General features: G+C 38.8%; 1 protein-coding gene across 4 annotated transcripts in view; it reads right to left on the bottom strand.

The window, feature by feature from the left end:
• Positions 1–18,124, bottom strand: part of MEGF10 (multiple EGF like domains 10) — a 372,223-nt gene that overhangs the window by 117,222 nt on the left and 236,877 nt on the right. For all 4 annotated transcript variants that reach the window (XM_073802466.1, XM_073802464.1, XM_073802465.1 and 1 more), the window contains one exon: positions 5,609–5,741. In XM_073802466.1, coding sequence (XP_073658567.1) covers positions 5,609–5,724 — 116 coding nt within the window. In that variant the 5' untranslated portion in view covers positions 5,725–5,741. The remainder of the gene's footprint in view (positions 1–5,608; positions 5,742–18,124) is intronic.

Below are 18,124 nucleotides of genomic sequence, written 5' to 3'. Positions count from 1 at the left end.
GATGCAGTATTCCCACAAAATTTCACAGGCCATGTTAAGTGTTAAGATCTGAATGCCTTGGAGAGCAAAAGTGATAATCAACTAAGGGACCCTGGCCAAACACACGCCATTGGATGTGATGGGGGAGCTGACTCCACAAGCAAACGTGAAAAGTGTTTTCACTAATTTCTAGCAGCCTGGAAGGTTTCTTCAATAAGAGAAAATGTTAAAGTACATGAGCTTCCTCTTCTGGACATTTGCTGCTCACCAATAGCTTAATTTGCAGGATGCTTCTCTGCTTTTAGGATATAAAAAGCTCTTCTCTATAAAAGGATAATCAAACCATTAAGGATTCCAATTCAACAAATGTTTATTGAATAAATTCTATTCAATTCCTGCCCTCAAAGGGCTCTCAAGAGGCCAGCACGTAAATGCTAAAAATAACCTGCTCTTACTTTAATAGAGAAATATAGAGAGTTTGGGGGAAATCGAAGTGTAAAATTCATTACGGTTGAGCATTTCTCTTCAGTCTTGACACTTCTAATTAGAATTATTCAGTCTCAAACTCAATGAGGAACAGACCGAATATAAATTACTTTTCACATTGATCAGCTACTGAGGCTTCCACTTAAGTTTACGGGAGAAGGGCTCTAAGCCTTTTCAACCCAAATTTCTTTTCTGTTCTTTTGCATACATTCTTTTTCTTTTCTAAACAATCTCTTTTTTACTTTTCTTTTTTTTTTTAATTTTTTTTTTTTTTTTTTTTTCCGTACGCGGGGCCTCTCACTGTTGTGGCCTCTCCTGTTGCGGAGCACAGGCTCCGGACGCGCAGGCTCAGCGGTCATGGCTCACGGGCCCAGCCGCTCCGCGGCATGTGGGATCTTCCGGGACCGGGGCACGAACCCTGCATTGGCAGGCGGACTCTCAACCACTGCGCCACCAGGGAAGCCCCAACTTTTCATTTTTAATGATATTACAATCACACTAGAAAATCTGGAAAACAAATCTTTAAGAAGAGAGGGAGAGAACTATATAACTCTCACCTAACCACACATAACATTTTGCTGTACTTCTTTTACCATCCCTAGGGTTTTTAGTTTTTACTTATAGTTTTGTCTTTTTGTTTTTATATTTTCATACTCATGCTATACACATAATTTTAAACCTACCTTTTAAATTTAAGACTATCATAAGCATTTCTCCATGTTAGTAAATAGTCTTCAAATTATGACTACCAAATACTCACAACTACACCTAATTTGCTCAATACCCACCTATCATTAGACAATTACCTTGTTGTCACTTTTCAAGGGGCCACTTTCTGGAAGCTGTGTGCCCGCATCATGAAGGGAAATGTCTCTGAGAACTGGATGACTTCCTCTGGTCCTCAGTGCTGCTGTTTGAACTTAATTACTACCTCTTGATAGTCCACACCTCCCTGTTCATCTGCAGCTGCTCTTAAAGTCACAGAATGGGAAGCAACCTTCTCGATTGTCTAGTCCAATCTCATTTTCATCACAAATAAGCCACACCGAGCTCCCAGTGCTAGTGGTCAGTCTAGAGCCGGTACCAACACCAAGACCCCCAGACAGCATCCTGTACCTCTGTCCCCTCTCAGATGTTGTAGAATATTGAAAGCTTCTAAAGCAGACAGTGAGTGGCAAACTGTGGTATAAAAGGAATCTGGTCCCAATTCTACACTATTTTCAGCATCAAGATGCAAAACCCTTTATCTCCTGCTTGTTTGTTTAATCTTCTCAAACACACTGAAAACATATCATCACGGTGATTTTAAACTATTAAGTATTGTCCAGGGAGGAACCCCAACAAGATTTAATTTAAGGTCAAAGAACAGGGGGGAAAAGCCATCATCACTTGGACACATTCCAAAGTGGTTAATTACATTTCATCTGCCTAGATTGTCTTGTTACTTTAATTAAATATGGTAATAATTATCATTTCTTATCTCTGCTTGCTTCAGGACTGCAGCTTCAATTATTACCACTCCTGTGTCCCACCCCCAAGGGGTTGGGCAGAGAAAGGCTTCTCTTCATTTGTGCCTTCTTTAGAAGAAACCCCATTATATGGAAATACTTAAACTCACACAACAGGGAAAGGAGATGGGGAGAAGGAACAGATGATTCATGGAGTTATTCATTTTCCAAAAGGATGCTGTGCAGAATTCCTTTAATAACAAGCATCCCTTGTGTATTTTAAATGATTTAATTTTCCTTCATTTCCTTTCATGTATAACTTCTAAGAATCACAATTGCTGCATTAAAATGAGGCATACTTTTATTTGAAAATAAATGATTCAGTAGGTCTGGGGAGGGACCTGAGAGTCTGCATTTCCAACAAGCTCCCAGCTGAGGTTCTTGCCACTGCAGCTCCACAGACCACACTCTGAGAAGCAAGGCTGCAGGTGATTCCATGGCTCGGAACCATTGGTGACAGGTGGGTTTTAGTGTAAGGAAAACCTACAATGAGCACTACTTGGCCCTACTACCAGGACTTTTGTCCTTGAAGCTAATCTTCTTCTCCCTGTTTCAATTCAAGCTCGTTTCAGTTTTTGAAAATACAGGAGAACCTGTCAGCTGCACCTTTATTTGATCATTTTAATTTATACTCCTTTTCTCCATTCTTGCCAAAACAATTCTACTTTTTTTTAACCTTTCTTCAAAGAATCATTATCTAGCCTTATAACAGAAAATCTATCAATAAGAAAATTGTAGCTGTCAATTTTTCTTTTTAGCAGTTTATAGGAAAAATATAGACAGGAAAAAAATCTCCATCATTTTCCTATTTTTCCACACTGAATTTCTTCCCCATTAGTGAGTATTTTAGCGGTTACTCTAATCACCTGTACAACAGTGGAATTATATTAGGTTTAGAGATTAATGTGCCCCTTCTCTATCACTCCGCCCTCCCCACCCCCACTACTGATGTCCATATTTAGTCATTTCCTTTCCTACCAGAAGGTGAGTTTACTCCTCAACAATTATTCACTGAGCACATGCCATATGCAAGGCAGTGTTTTAGACATTGGGAATTTAAAATGGTGAACAGAACAATGCAATTATGTGTTGGTAAGTATGGTTAAATATTGAGCAAGAAATCAGGACAAAATGTGTACATTTGAGTGGGTGCTGGATTACCTGAAGTCTTGGATTCTTTTCTCTTTGTAGCCTTTCCCTCAGAGAGCTCATCTGTTCTCTCATCATGCTGGAGACTCCCAAATCTATATTCCCAAACACTTTCAGGCCCATATTTCTCTTTTCTTTTTTTTTTACATTCATCCAGCACTTTTTATTTTACAAAACATCTTTCATACATTATTTGATGAAAGTTTCACAATAAATCTTTGAATTGGATGATGTTAAGAGACTCATCCAAGATCACTGGACTGCTTAAGTGAAAAAAACAGGGCTAAGCCAATACTCTTTCTTATATTTCATAAGGCCTTTTTGTCCACGACGATTATAAGATAGGACAATGTCAAAACAAACTGGGGAGGGGGGGGCTTCCCTGGTGGCGCAGTGGTTAAGAATCCGCCTGCCAATGAAGGGGATACGGGTTCGAGCCCTGGTCTGGGAAGATCCCACATGCTGCGGAGCAACTAGGCGCGTGCGCCACAACTACTGAGCCTGCGTTCTAGAGCCCTCGAGCCACAACTACTGAAATCTGCGTGCCTAGAGCCTGTGCTCAGCAACAAGAGAAGCCACAGCAATGAGAAGCCCTTGCACCGCAACAAAGAGTAGCCCCTGCTTGCGGCAACTAGAGAAAGCCTGCGTGCAGCAACGAAGACCCAACACATCCAGTAAAAAAAAAAAAGAAAACCTGGGGGAAATATCTTTTTAATGTTTTGTTTAAATGAAAAGTTAAACATTCATCCAGGCCCATATTTCAAACTGATCATATCAATACAACATGATAAAACCACAATAATCTCTTCCCTGTCAAATCAGCTCTCTTCTTTTTATTTTTCCATATGTGCAGTGACACCTCCACTCTTTCACAGCAGGTTCTAAATCTCAGCCTTTTCTGCCTCTTTCACCTCCACAGTTAATGTATTACCAAGATCTCTTGATTCTTATCTCACAGTACCTAACAAATTTGATTTTTCCTCCCATTCCAAAGCTATCATCTGCCAAGAACTTCAACCACCAATGGACGATCCCTCTTCTAAATTTGATATGTTCTTATTCACGTATTCATCAATTCATTTTTATTACTTTAATCATATTTATTATGTACTTTGTTGATGAAATGTTTTATGAGTGGTTCTGTGAAAATTATAAAGATAATTAATAGGAGGTCCCTTCCCTTAAATTCTATATAACATAGTTAATAGCACAAATATATAGAACTTTATTACACATTCATATTTCCTCTACAGGTTAAAGTTTCATAAGGCTACATAACTCGATTGATTGATCAGGAAAATATGTTTTTGTTACCCTGAATGTAATACTGCCAATGGAGATGGGGACGAGCCCTCACCGATAAATAACGCTATGAGTGAGGAACCAGTGTGCCCCTAGAATAATACAGCTGCTGTGCTTGAAAGACTCTGAGCTTTGTGCATCCCACCAGTGGGTGACACAGCGAGTAGAATGTTTACTCTGTGGTGTACTCATCAGGATGCTGAGGGTGACAGGAAAAAGAGACCAAGAGTTTGATGTCATTGAACTTACAGCTATTACAAATATGTATTAATCTCTAGTACTTGACACCTTCTATTTGCTTGAACAACTTGCAAGTGCAATGTTAATTTTGGATAAAGATACACACTTTCCTAGGAATGCAAGTAGCACATGAGAGCACAGTAAACTGCATTTGACGGCACTGCAGTATCACTAAATGGTTTGTGCTGTTTCTGTGTTCCCAAAGGGACTATAAGATGACCTATTATTTTGTACTTCTGTATTTCCTACTGCAAATCACCTAGATCTGGATACTACATCATCTGCTTTCAAATAATCTATTCAACCTTGCCCTCCTCAATCCTGCACTGACTCTAGTTTTACTGGGCACAGTCCTTAGTTGTCTGCATGGCACTGGTTTCAAACTACCTTCCATCCTAGAACCCCACCCAATCACTGCCATCTACTCGTCTTATTCAGGTCTTCAAAGACATCTCAGGGGACAATACTTCCATGCAGCCTTGCCAGTTCCTCCAGAAATCATGTCTCCCTTTCAGGCCACCTACTGCACAATTTTTTATGCCATTCATTTCAACACTCTAGGATATTATTCCACACTGTCTTCCACTGCTCCCTCATTGGTTCCCATGCATAGGTCCAGTTCCACCAAATTATTGCAAACAGATACAGAGCAGGGAGAAGACCTTAGGGAGGTCGTTTTAATCAATCTATTAATGTTTTCCTTGGTCTTACAACTGCACCTTTGTTAGAATCAGTAAGTATATCAAGTTTTCTTCACATAATATATAATATCTAAGACCAAGGTGAATTATACTATCTAATTATTACATATAACTAATGATTTTTACATATAAGTAATTTTATAATCTCTTCTCAAATTCTAATTTTATATATGGTACTGATAATGAGAGTACATAAAGGAATCTATCAGAAATTATTTCTCAGATTACTTTCAAAACCATTACCTTTCCCAGTGGCTACACACATTAGGGTCTTCAAGGTTCAGAGATGATGCTGTCCTGATCCAGTGGCATAACAGTATACAGATAAAGCCCAGGCATGAGTTCAAAGAAATAACCATTGTTTCTGAAGAACAACCTACAAGAAAAGAAATCCAAATTAAAGATGCGTTAAAATGACCCAAACAGAATTCTTCTGAGCACATCAACTATTCAGTACCAGTTGTTACTAGGGCTGAAACATGCATAACGAGTCTTGGATTTAAGATGGGTCACCAGCTTTCACGGTCCAGGACAGAGAGATATTTCTTAAGTTGTCAGGATGGTCACCATTTTGTAAATTACTAAAAAGTGCAAATCATCATTAATTGCCACCATAACAAGAGACCTTCTCTTCCATGCCAGCTAACATTAAAGGAATCTACCCAAACAGCTCAGAGCAACACAGTCTTCCAGATTCTCTCACCAGGCATATTTCCCTTCTGGAAAAAGAGGGCACACAGAGGAATCTGGCCTCATTTGTCCTAAAGGATAAATAATGAAACAGAAGCTCCATTGACTCAAGAGAGAGGCACCTCAGGCTTAAACTGAGAGTCATTCAATAATTCATTCAACGTACACTGAATGCCCACTCTATCCTAGGCACCGTGCAAACACTGGACATAAAACACACATCTAGTTCCTGTCCCTGCCCATCAAGATCTTTATAATTTAATAATTGTGATTTACATTTCTTATATTTAGTGCTTCTGTCTCCCCATCTGCTGAACAGAGACAAAACCAGCTGTTTTATAGAGGTTTCTACATAGGTGTATAGAAAAAAAGTGTAAAGGTGTTTGGGGGTCAGTGTTAGAAAAAATGAACCTGGTATTACTATTGAGAGGAAGAAAGACCAAAAAGGAAAAACAATTAGCAACATATCTTCAGAAGAGTTAGGCCTGCAAAGGAGACAGAAGAAGAGGGAGGAGAATGTTCCAGGCAGAGGAAACGGAGGTGAGGGAAGGTCAGGCACACTTAGGGAGCTCAAACTAGCTCAGCTGGAGAAAGATATGGGGCGTATCACCATGGGTTTTATAAGACATTGCAAAGTATGTGAACCTCATCCGAGGATTACCGAGAGCTAGGAAAGGCTACAGGGTGACATTCGAAAGATCACTGGCTTCAGGGGGTGAGGGACCTGCAGGAGGAGACTATTAGAGGGAGGTCAGGTGAGACACCACTGCGAGTGAAATAAGGAAGTAACACTGGGGTTGCAGGGAACTGAGTGACTCTGGGAGTTTTTCAGGAGGCGAAATAGACAGGACTTGGTGATTGATGTGGGAGTAAGAGTGAGGAGGGATGCCTGATACGGCCCCTTGGGTGGAGGGTGAGCCCCTCATGGAGATGGAAGCACAGAAGCCCTCCTCCTGGGAGGCAGGGGAGGGCAGGGGTGTGGGGAACCTGGCCCTTAGTGAGGAGGAAAAGTTTGTCACACTATATAAAATGATTTTATATAATCATTATAAAAATGGACATAGAAATAGCTGATCCAGGATTTCCCTGGCGGTCCAGTGGTTAAGACTCATCGCTTCCAATGCAAGGGGCACAGGTTCAATCCCCGGTCAGGAAACTAAGATCCCACATGCCGGGAGGCCAAAAAAAAAAAAAAAAAAGAAAACAAGCATTAGCCTGCTTGTTGGTAAACTGGTGAAACTAGTAACAACTGGTCAGATTATGGGACTAAGCAGTTATTTTCTGGGTGAGAGCTGGCATTTTGAGAATTTGTACTAATTTTCCACACCATGAGATTACCAGTTTTTAGTGTCTGGGAACCAAATTCATTGAATAATCATCTTGTGGTTTTAAAAGGTAAGTTTATCTTAAAACAAACAAATAATAAACAACAATATGGGCAAACACCTAACCTTAGGAAATAGTTTATCCTTCAGATTCCAGACAATAGATTAAACGAGGAAGTATTAAGTTCTTTAAAATCAAGATTGTTATAAGCACAAGTATATTAAGTATATTATGACAAATTACCTATCTCTAAATCCACAAAGGCTAAAACAAAAGAAAATGTTTGATTTGGAATAAGGAATAAAGGTCATGGATTTGTAGGATAATTAAAAGATAGTGTAAGCCACTATGAGAGGTAGTGAAATCTTTGAGAGATTTCAATCATTATGAAATAATTCCAACATATAAAGCATAAATGAGTAGCCAAAATATTGCTTATAAATTAATTCAAATTACTGATGTTTCTCACAGGCTAACCATCATGAAGTTGTAAAATCTGAAGCTTAACATTATATAATTAGAGAAGCTATGCTACTTAACAGAAATAAATACAAAGTAATGATGATGATGATAAACAATAACAGCTAACATTTCCTGACCTATCACTCTGTGCCAGGCACAGTGCTGAACCTTTTATGTGAATTACCTATTTAATCTGCACAGTAACTTACGTAGGTATTTTTATCATCCCCATTTCACAGTTAAGGACATGTAATATACTGTGCTGTTTTCCTCATCCATCAAAAAAAGTAAACCTCTTATATTTTGCTTGTAACAAATAAACATGGCAAATATCTCTGTCTCATTGCCTTATCTATGTCAGGTAAGTATTCTGTTTCAACGAAGTGTGAAATATGTATCTTAACTTTCATTCTTTCCTAAAGACAAAACAAGAGCTGGTCAGCAGGAATCTGCCAACTACTCACAAACGATTACCCCAGATTGGAAAGTTTATATCCTGAATCACCAACTCAGACTCAAACCATCCATTTCCCAATTAGAAATGTTTAGTCTGTAAAGTTGGAAATTGCTGGAAGCAATGAATCAAACTGCCAAGAAAAAGGAAGAGGCTGTGTTCTCTCTCTCTCTCTCTCTTTTTTTAATGAATTTATTTATTTATTTTATTTTTGGCTCCCTTGGGTCTTCGTTGCTGCCTGTGGACTTTCTCTGGTTGCGGCCAGTGGGGGCTACTCTTCGTTGCAGTGCACTGGCTTCTCACTGCGGCGGCTTTACTTATTGCAGAGCACAGGCTCTAGGCTCGTGGGCTTCAGTAGTTGCAGCACGCAGGCTCAGTAGTTGTGGCTCACGGGATTAGTTGCTCCGCGGCATGTGGGATCTTCCCGGACCAGGGCTCGAACCCGTGTCCCCTGAATTGGCAGGCGGATTCTTAACCACTAAGCCACCAGGGAAGTCCCTGTGTTCTCTTTTAATGTGAAAATTTTAGCGTTAATTTGGTATCTCTTTTTGTTTTGTACTTGATGCATGGCCCCGTGAAGGGTTTAACCTCACTAAGGGGATGGCAGAGAAAAAAGAAAAAGCAGAATTTGGTCACCTCCTTATTGCTTCTGAAATTCAGCACACAGAAAAATCAAACCGCACTGCAAAGTTGCCGGCGGCATTCATGGAAGGAAAAATATCAGTATATTTAAAATTGTATATATGTCACTCCGTCTCTTACTCCCAAAGCATTTTCCAAATCAAAATTAGAAAATTAACTGAGTTCTAGAATCATCTACATTAAAGTATAAAATGTTCAAAGCAAAAAGAATTGCTAAATCAAGAAGAAAGGATCGTGCAAACTCACATGAACTGATTAAAATCATTTGAGGAAATAATTCATATGTTATATTGATACATGGTAGGGGGAGAAGACATTTCCCAAATGTGCCAATGAGCTGTAAAGGAGTATAGAAATGAAATATTTCCCTATATTCAGAAACATGGGTGGTCCTTCCTTTTGTTTGTCTTGTCACTGATAGGCAATCAAAACAAGTGGGTAAGGCATTTCATATACCTTTTCCCTTTTTGATTTGTTTTCTTCTATAGGTTTTGATGAGTAAACGTGTGTACCTTTTTTCCTTTGTGTCTACCCTGAAGGAAAAAACTTCAATAAATATTTTTCTTCCTCATTTCTCTTTTAAGCTGTGCCATCTTGTCTGACACTATAATCTTAGAGCGCAAATGAAAACAAAACACAATCTTTAAAAAAGAGCATTATTTCAACTGAAAAAAAAAAGGCAACACAGTGGTGATATGCTTCCTGAAACAGACGTTCTGAAAATATTCAAAACTCTAAATTGGATATTGAGCTACCCCTACCCACCCAGTCTTTGCCTTCAAATAATTTGCCTCTTAAGTTTCACAAAATTTTAAATGTAAAAAAATAAAGAGACATTTGCATGAACCCCCTAGTGCCAAACTTGATTGCATTCCATATCATTCACTTAATTATTATGGAAAAATCAAAACAGAAAATCAGTACAACTGATGAGCATTGCTAAAGTGCTCCTATTAGAAAGAGGAAACACAGCAGGCAGAGTTAACTCTTACTGCCTACTGGGAAGGCAGGCTTTGCTTATTCTACTACAAAAAACTCAGTAAACAATCAGGCTGAATAAAATCCTTACAATGGATGAGTCCGAGTTGTGATGACAGGGAGTAGTTTCTTTATGAGTGTGTTAGGGAGAAATAAATAATGGGGTGTTGACTTGCTAATTTATTTTTGCAACAACAGAAGGATAAATGATTTCAGACAATTCTTTCTGGCTCTAAAATCTATTTCCTTATTAGAATCATTAAGTGCACACATAGAAATAACTTGGATGCCCTTACCCACTGTTTTTTCAAGCTCACTACTCTAAAATCCTCTCACAGTTCTCTCGATGAAAGTGATTTACTGATTAAGAACAGCCACATTCTCACAATTTCCCCCTGGATACCAAGAGTCACCTAGTCTACTGATCACTCTATCACGTTATCTGTAAAGGATGTACTAGCTTTACCATGAATCACTCAGAAAGGCTGCCTAGATGTGCTGTACGCTTCCTGGAGCTCTGAACCTGTGAATAGAGTATCAAAGGTCCAGCTTCAGGGTAGTCAAGATGTCAAAAGAGTAATGCCTGCTGGTTGCCCCAAGAACAACCTCAGACGACGACTTCCATGGAAATACTACTTCACCGATAAAAGGAATCCCTGAGGCACTGTCCTGATTTCTATTTTCACCACCCAAAGCTAGTTATTCTAATAGCGTATTAATTTACTCAAGCATAACTACACACTGGAAGCAGGAAAATGCTATCTATTTTCATCTGGGGATCCTCACATCATTTTGCTCACATCAAATACCACAACCAAGATATGCTTCTAAGTCAAACTAAATCATGTTGTAATGGCAGCCCCCCCAGCATTCCTTGGAAGCTTCTAATAATAAAAGTTAAATGAGTGTGGCTATTAACATTTAAAAAAAGAAAGGTATTCTCAAATCCTATTTTATAAACTTATAAGGATTTTATAAACAACCAAAAAAAAAAAACTAACACATTAGCATGAAGTGGGTGTTTAATATCAGTTCTGGCATTCACTGAGCACTTCACATCAAGCAAAAACTGGGCAAACCCCTGAGGCTGCCAGGCACTGAGATACCCTGAGGGGCTCACACCACACGGAGAACAGCCACAACCGTTGGCCATCTCAACGCAGCAGGATGCAGCCACAATTAAGGATTAAGACTGAAAGAGCTACTGGGGTAACACAGAGGTACAGCCTCACCTACTTAACCAGCCGCCCCACAGGTGTAATCTAGGTGACATTAAGGGAGAGTTTGGGGGAAGCCATGGTCACCCGCTCATCATCAACTCTGCAAAGTACTCTATGACATCCCTGTAAATCCATCTCCTACAACATATGGAAAAAAGTCCACAAACAGTCCTCACTAAGGATCTAAGTGCAAGCAACTGCGGGGAGTATTATGACTTATGAAGCATGGTCTCTAGCTTCAATAGTTCAAAATCTACTATGGAGGAAGATTATAAATAAAATATAATTATTTGACAAATGAGTCAATGTAGAAAGAATTGCCAGAGTTTTAAGAAGATAGAAAAATCGATGTGAGCAGTGAAGGCTCATGAAAGAGGTCAAACTTGAAAAGAAAGTTTCCAAAAGGAGAAAAACTAGAAATCACTGAGTGCCTACCTTGTACCTCGTACCTCACATGCATAATCTCACTGGCTGAGATTAAATGTTTCACCTGAAATCAATTAAAACAGAGCAGTGATTGGAACATGGCTGGCTGATGACTGCAACATCTGCGATCTGCCCTCAGCATCACATCAGGATTAAAGGAAGCCTTTGGACAAATGAATACAATGGGGAGGGGCCACGAGGCAGAAGGAAAAGTGTGAGTCAAGCCTTGAGAGTGGAGAGCAGGAGGTCTTGTAAGGAATCTTGAGAAGCAGTGCTAGAAAGGAAGGAAGAGCTTCTTGATGAAGGGTCTGGAGCCCCAGGCTAAGGAGTTCAGATGGTTTTATTCTGTCTGCAGTGGAATACACTTAAGTCTATGAGCAGGGTGCATTATTTGATGAAAGAGGTGTTCTGAAGATTAACACAGAGTAGGTGTTCAAAATCCAACCAAGGGATTGCCTCCTGGTGGTGAAGAAAGTGAGTGGAGATTAGTGTCTTCGGGTGTGACGTGGGATGCCTGTCCCAGGGTGGTAGCCTCAGGAATGGGAAGTATGTGAGAGAGCAATGAAAGAAAGAATTGGCAGGATTGGGACACATACTAGAAAATAGGGTTGATAACTGGGAGAGCTGTTCTGGGTTTAAGCCATTCTCAATCCCAGTTATATTTTCTTGATTCAGTCTATTTTTATCTCCTACTGGGAAAACAATACACCTCTTCTTTATTAGAAAAAGACTTCAAACTTCAAAACTTCAAACACTACTTCTCATTCCAGAATTCAGTAAATAAAATTATATTGATTTTCCTAAACTCTTACAATTTAATATTCCTCAGTAGTATTCCTACCTATTCTTCCCAACATGAAGATCTCTAATTTTTTTGGCCCATCCAACAACAACAACAAAAAAGCCCTTTATCCCTTTTATAAGATACACTCCTTCTTTCCCTTTTTCAACAGCTATGATTTGCAGCACTAATTATACCCTATTGTTGTAGCCAGCCTCCCGGATGGCCTCCAATGAATTCTGTCTTGTGTAAACCCTTCTCACAATGAATAGACTTATGTAACCAATAGGATATTGCAAAACTGACAGAGTATAACTTCCAAACCTAGGTCATCAAAGGCGTTGCAGTTTCCATCTTGCTTTTTGGATCACCATTCTGCAGGAAGCCAGCTGCCATGTCATTAAGACACTCAAGCAGCCCTATAGAGAGATGGGCATAGTGAGGAACTGAGGCCTCCTGCCAACAGCCATGTGAGTGGATCCTCCAGCCCCTGTCAAACTTTCAGAAGACTGTAGTCCCTGCTGAAATACCAGCTACAACCTCATGAGACCCTGAGCCAGACCCACCAACTAAGCTTCTCCCAAATTCCTGATCCACATAAATTATGAGATAATAAATGTTTGTTGTTTTAAGCCACTAGGTTAATTTGTTACACAGCAATAGATATCCAATATGCCTATATTTCAATATGTCTATACCAAAAATATTTTGACTTCCAAAATAGCTCTCAAAAATGCCTGCCATTTAGTTGGCATCTTCAGTATCAGTTGTACACAAAAGAAACCACCTGCAATGCTTCTGAAATCTTTTCTCTACATTAGAACTCCTGGCAAGAGCCCATCAACTTCTAATTGCACTTCGACTTATTGCGTCCCTAGAGGCATGACCTCACAATACCTGTGTTTTAAGGTGCATCTGCTGCTTTTCCACACAAAGCACTGTCCCAAATTATCCTGCCATTTATCCTTAACCATTTAGCATCTGACTATCCAGAAGAGTTGATCTGCTTCACAGCTTGGAGACTTCATCACGTGCTCTGTGCAATGTCATTTGTAAAATATTAAATGAATGGATTCTAGACTTTTCCATAAGTTAACTTTTCATCTACAAATACATGTTCCTTTATTCCTAGTCTTCTGTGATTATCTTTGATTAGATGGCATATAAAATTTAATTATTTCATTTTGTTAACTTTTTATTTTAAAATAATTTCAAATATATTTGAAAGCTATAAAAATAGAACAAAGAGTGCCCTTCACCCAGACGCACTAGTTGCTAACACTCTGCCACATTTACTTTATCACTCTCTATCTACATACACATATATAGGCAATATATATACACATTCTTTAACCATTTGAGAGTAATTTGTACATATGAAAATACTTCTAAATATTTCAATTTACATTTTCTAAAAAGAAGAATGTTCACCTATGTGTAACCCAACTGTCTGAGGAAATTTAACACTGATGCTAAAGTACGATGTAACCTTAACCTAATTCAAATTTCATCAACTGTCCTAATAATGTAATTATTTTAACAATGTTTCACATAAACATAGTTCAAAGCCTTTGCTGAAGAACAAACATTTGTTTTCTCAATCAGCAGACATTGATCAGGGACATTTCCGCCCTCCCAGAATTTCTAATCTAATGTGAGAGCCCTATCATGTGGATAGTAATAACAAGGCAATAAAAATTATGATTAGGGTCAAAAGAGGTTACAAAGTAAGTATGGAAGTTAAGAAAGTATTTCCAGCTGGAAAGTGGGGATAAGAGCATATTGAGGGCTGTGCTGGGTAGATGGAGCAGGGGAGGTTGCACCCAAAGGAACGAGTAGGAGCAAAAGCAAGAGAAAGCAGCTTCCCAGAGGGAAAAGCAAATGGGCAAGGCTGTCTGGAGCACAGAGTAGAAAATCAAGTGAGTAGAAAAGGAATTTTAGAGCCAGGTCAGGAATGGCATTGAATATCATGGTTTAAGATTTACTCAAGTTAAAATATCCAAACACTTCATGAGACCTCAGGCAGTCCAGGAATAAATGTGTATAAGAAAAATGAACTAGAAAATAGAACTTGATCAGCCCAGAAAGAAAGGGAGACTATTGTTTTTTGTTTTCTTTCAACCAACAATACTAATTAAAGAAGCTGGACATTTCAGGTTTGACCAATATCCTGACACAGTACAAGCAGGAAAAAATCCAATGGAAACAGAATGAATGACAAAATAAGGCAATTTCCTTTAGAAAGGAAAAGTCAAATTAAAGGGTAAGAGGAGAAAATATCAGTAGAATTCTCTGATGTGCAGCAGGATACTTTGAGTGTCTCAGCATCTTAGGTCTTTCCTTGCACGCAGGGCTGGTGGGAGGACAGAACAATAACAGGAAGCCCAAGTATTTGCACGGTCCCTCTCCTCTCGGGCAGGTCCGTTTCAATGGTGCATGCTGCTATAGTAGGAAAGATGACGACGTTCATCTGCCCCCATCACTGGCATGACAAGGGGGACCTGCTCGTCCAACTCTAGGTCATTGTGCTAACCCTCAATTCCTGAGACACTCACCATTAGGCACAGCTGAGCAATCTAAGTCAAGCCTTACTTTCCTCAAAGATCATTTCTTAGAGAAGAAAACAGAGGAACACAAACCCCATGAGGAAAAGAATTTCTATGGAACCAAGATTTTAGAAAATTCTCCTGTCAGTTGCATCTATCTAGATTCTATTAAGGCAAACACACATACACACACACACACACACACACACACACACACACACATATACCATTCCTCTATTTTTAATACTTCATAACAGGCCATATAATTGAAGTGTTTTTTTTAAATTTTTTTTTAATTGAAGTTTTTAACATTCATTTGGCTCCCCAAAATTTTCCAGAGCACTACACATATCCTGGGTTCCACAGAGCATTTGTGCTAAAAAATAGAACAGAAAGTTACAGTTTATGGTTTTATGGAATCCAGTCAAAATCCTTTCGTTTTATGAACGGAATAACTGAAGGCCCAAGTTAGGATGACCTGACCATGATCACGGAGCTAGTCTGTGGGTGGTCTGACATTAGATCACAGAACTCAGGTTTCTTAACTCCAGTCAAATTATTAGTACCTCTCCATCAGGTATAACAGTCATAGTCTTCCTAAAATAATACTCCATCTGTGCATTGGAGCCTCTTGAAATGCAAATTCATTCAAAGTTAGATTCTTCAAGTGACCAAGCAACTTCCTGGTCAAAACTGAAAATGTGAATTAGAAAGTACATAAGGTATTTCCATGTTTAGACTGTACAGATGTTGCAAATAATCAGTGACAGCGGAACTCCACTGCCATTCTTCCCAGGGTTACTCAGCTCTGAACCACTAATCCAGACCAGGATGCAGAGTGACCACAGACATCTCTAGCTGCAGGCATCGCCACAAAGGAGTCTGGACACTTTTATCCACATGGTTTTAAGCCCACATGGGCAAAAGCTTTGAAGATTTGGGATAAAATGTGAGGAAATTTCTGAGGAAGTGTAAGTAGGCAGAAGGTAATTACTCAAAGCTGCACTTGGCAGGACATTCTGGAGAAAATGCTGGAGCTGCCATCTCTCCCACTTCCGCTTCCTCACCAACAGCATCTATGTGCAAATATAAGAAGCCACAACCCAAACCCCAACTTTATGACTCTTAAAAATAGGGCTTTGTTTTAGTAGATGAAGTGCCACATGCTGAAGCAGCAGCACCACTTCCTGTGGTATCGAGACAGATCTTTTATTCAAGAATTGACCCTGTCTGACCCTGAATAATAGTTTGAGAACAACCCTGAATAATAGTTTGAGAACAATCGCATATTGACAGGAAAGTTAAGAGCCATTCTCCATACTACTTCCTTCATTCACATTATCCATAACACTCTCTTCTGATTTCCCTGTATCTTATTTGTCCTTCTCTGTCATTTTTAGGGAAATCCAGGATCTGGATGGCACGGGGACAGGAAGTTATAGCGACTGACGTTCTAGTCTGGCTGAGTGTCAAACTTTGATCACTGATGGGTCACTGATTCGCTCTTGCTTTACTTCCTGTTCAGACATATCAGTCGGGAAAGCAGTTTAATGGCAAGGAGACTTAAAATGAGAGTTGTATTTTCCATTTGCCTTTCTTATAAACCTCGAGAATGCCTATGATTCATCGATTTTTGTGGGAAGATGGCCGTCAGCAGGAAGCTGGTCCAGTACCCTAATTTCACAGATGATGATGCTGTGATCCAGAGAAATTACATGTATGCCCAAGGTCACAAACCTATTTCATAAATAGCTTCTCCTTAGCCTAATAGTGGACCAAAATGCAAGATCCTATCAGTTTATCTTGCACAATATTCTGAATTGCTACACATAAAGATAATAAAGACAAAATTTTTTTTTTTTTTTTTTTTTTGCAGTTGATGCCAGTCTTAACAGAATACAAATATACAAGTTATAGGCCCTGGGGTTCTTATAAAAGTTTAACTCTAAAATATTGACAAATGGCCAAGACTTTAATCAGGTAACTCGTGAATGCCCTTTCTCATTCCAAGGAGGAGGAGCTCACCATGAGTTATGTCCACCCAATCTCTGCATAGAAGGAGCAGAGTGGACACAGCCTCATAAAAGTTTTGCTAATGGCTGAGGCAAAGGAGTTAATGAAAGGTAAATGGACATTCCCCCAATTCCTCAGCGCAATGATTCCTTTTTGGTTCTTTGTGATGTCCTTGGTACTTAGAACAGCACCTCACAGAGAGGAGGGCAAAAGAATGAATGAAGAACAAATGAATGAATAAATAACTTTAAAGAATAATAAAGTATAGAGAAGAGTCAAGTATGTAGACTTGAATAAAGAATTTAAGTAAAGAAAACTAGTTTAAAGAAGAAAAAGCTTTGTGTCTGGTAGGACTTCTCCAGCAAGATTTGGAATTGGTAAATTGAACTAATAAAAATCTGTTGAAAATACATATATTTCAAATTATGGGTTTTTCCAGAACTAATAATTTTTATGTACTATGAGTCCATTGTACATCTCTTATATAACTTAAAGTACCTTTTATTTTTAAAAAATTCTGGGGGAGGACTTTGTTACTTTGAAATGGGGCATAATTTTACAACTCTTATGGGCATTTTAATTTTTCTCTCTCATTCTCAGCCAAATATGCTTGATCTTCTTATGGGAAATGTTTCTCATTAATTTATTTTTCATTATTTTTTAGGGCTTAAGGCAATTTTCCAATGGCAAAATCACTGCAAGAGTCGTTATCTCTTACTGCAAGTATTTATAATCTTTGTATATTCTAGGATGATTTTATAATTATTTTTTAACATAGCATTTGGCGATTTTTACCTGCTTTCCAATGTACTTTTAAATTCATTTTCAGTCCAACTGTATCTACTTAGTATGGTCCCAGCATTTTAAGTTGGTTATCACTTTTATATCTTACCAAAAACTTCTATCAGGAATGAGGAAATGGCCAGTATTTTTTTGGGGGGGGGGGGCTCTTCCTGAGTCATTAAGTTTTTAATTTTATTTTAACACTGGAATACAAAATAAAGAGTTGAGAAATATATGCCTCTATCATTTATTATTAACTTAGTTTCATTCCTCATTCTAACTACAGCAATAAACAGTTCTGTGGTATTGGTCCTTTAGTTTGACCTTTTGTTGTAAAGATAAAGTAGGTTTTAAAACCAAGGCCTAGAACCACTAACTTTTGACTAGTTTTTCAGTTTGATCAATTTATCCTTTTTCCAATTAATCTCCAATTCATCC

Source organism: Tursiops truncatus, chromosome 3 (genome assembly GCF_011762595.2).
Source record: "Tursiops truncatus isolate mTurTru1 chromosome 3, mTurTru1.mat.Y, whole genome shotgun sequence".
NCBI classification, from domain to species: Eukaryota; Metazoa; Chordata; class Mammalia; order Artiodactyla; family Delphinidae; genus Tursiops; species Tursiops truncatus.
Note: the sequence above shows the minus strand (reverse complement) of the source record. Positions and strands in the feature narration are given on the sequence as shown.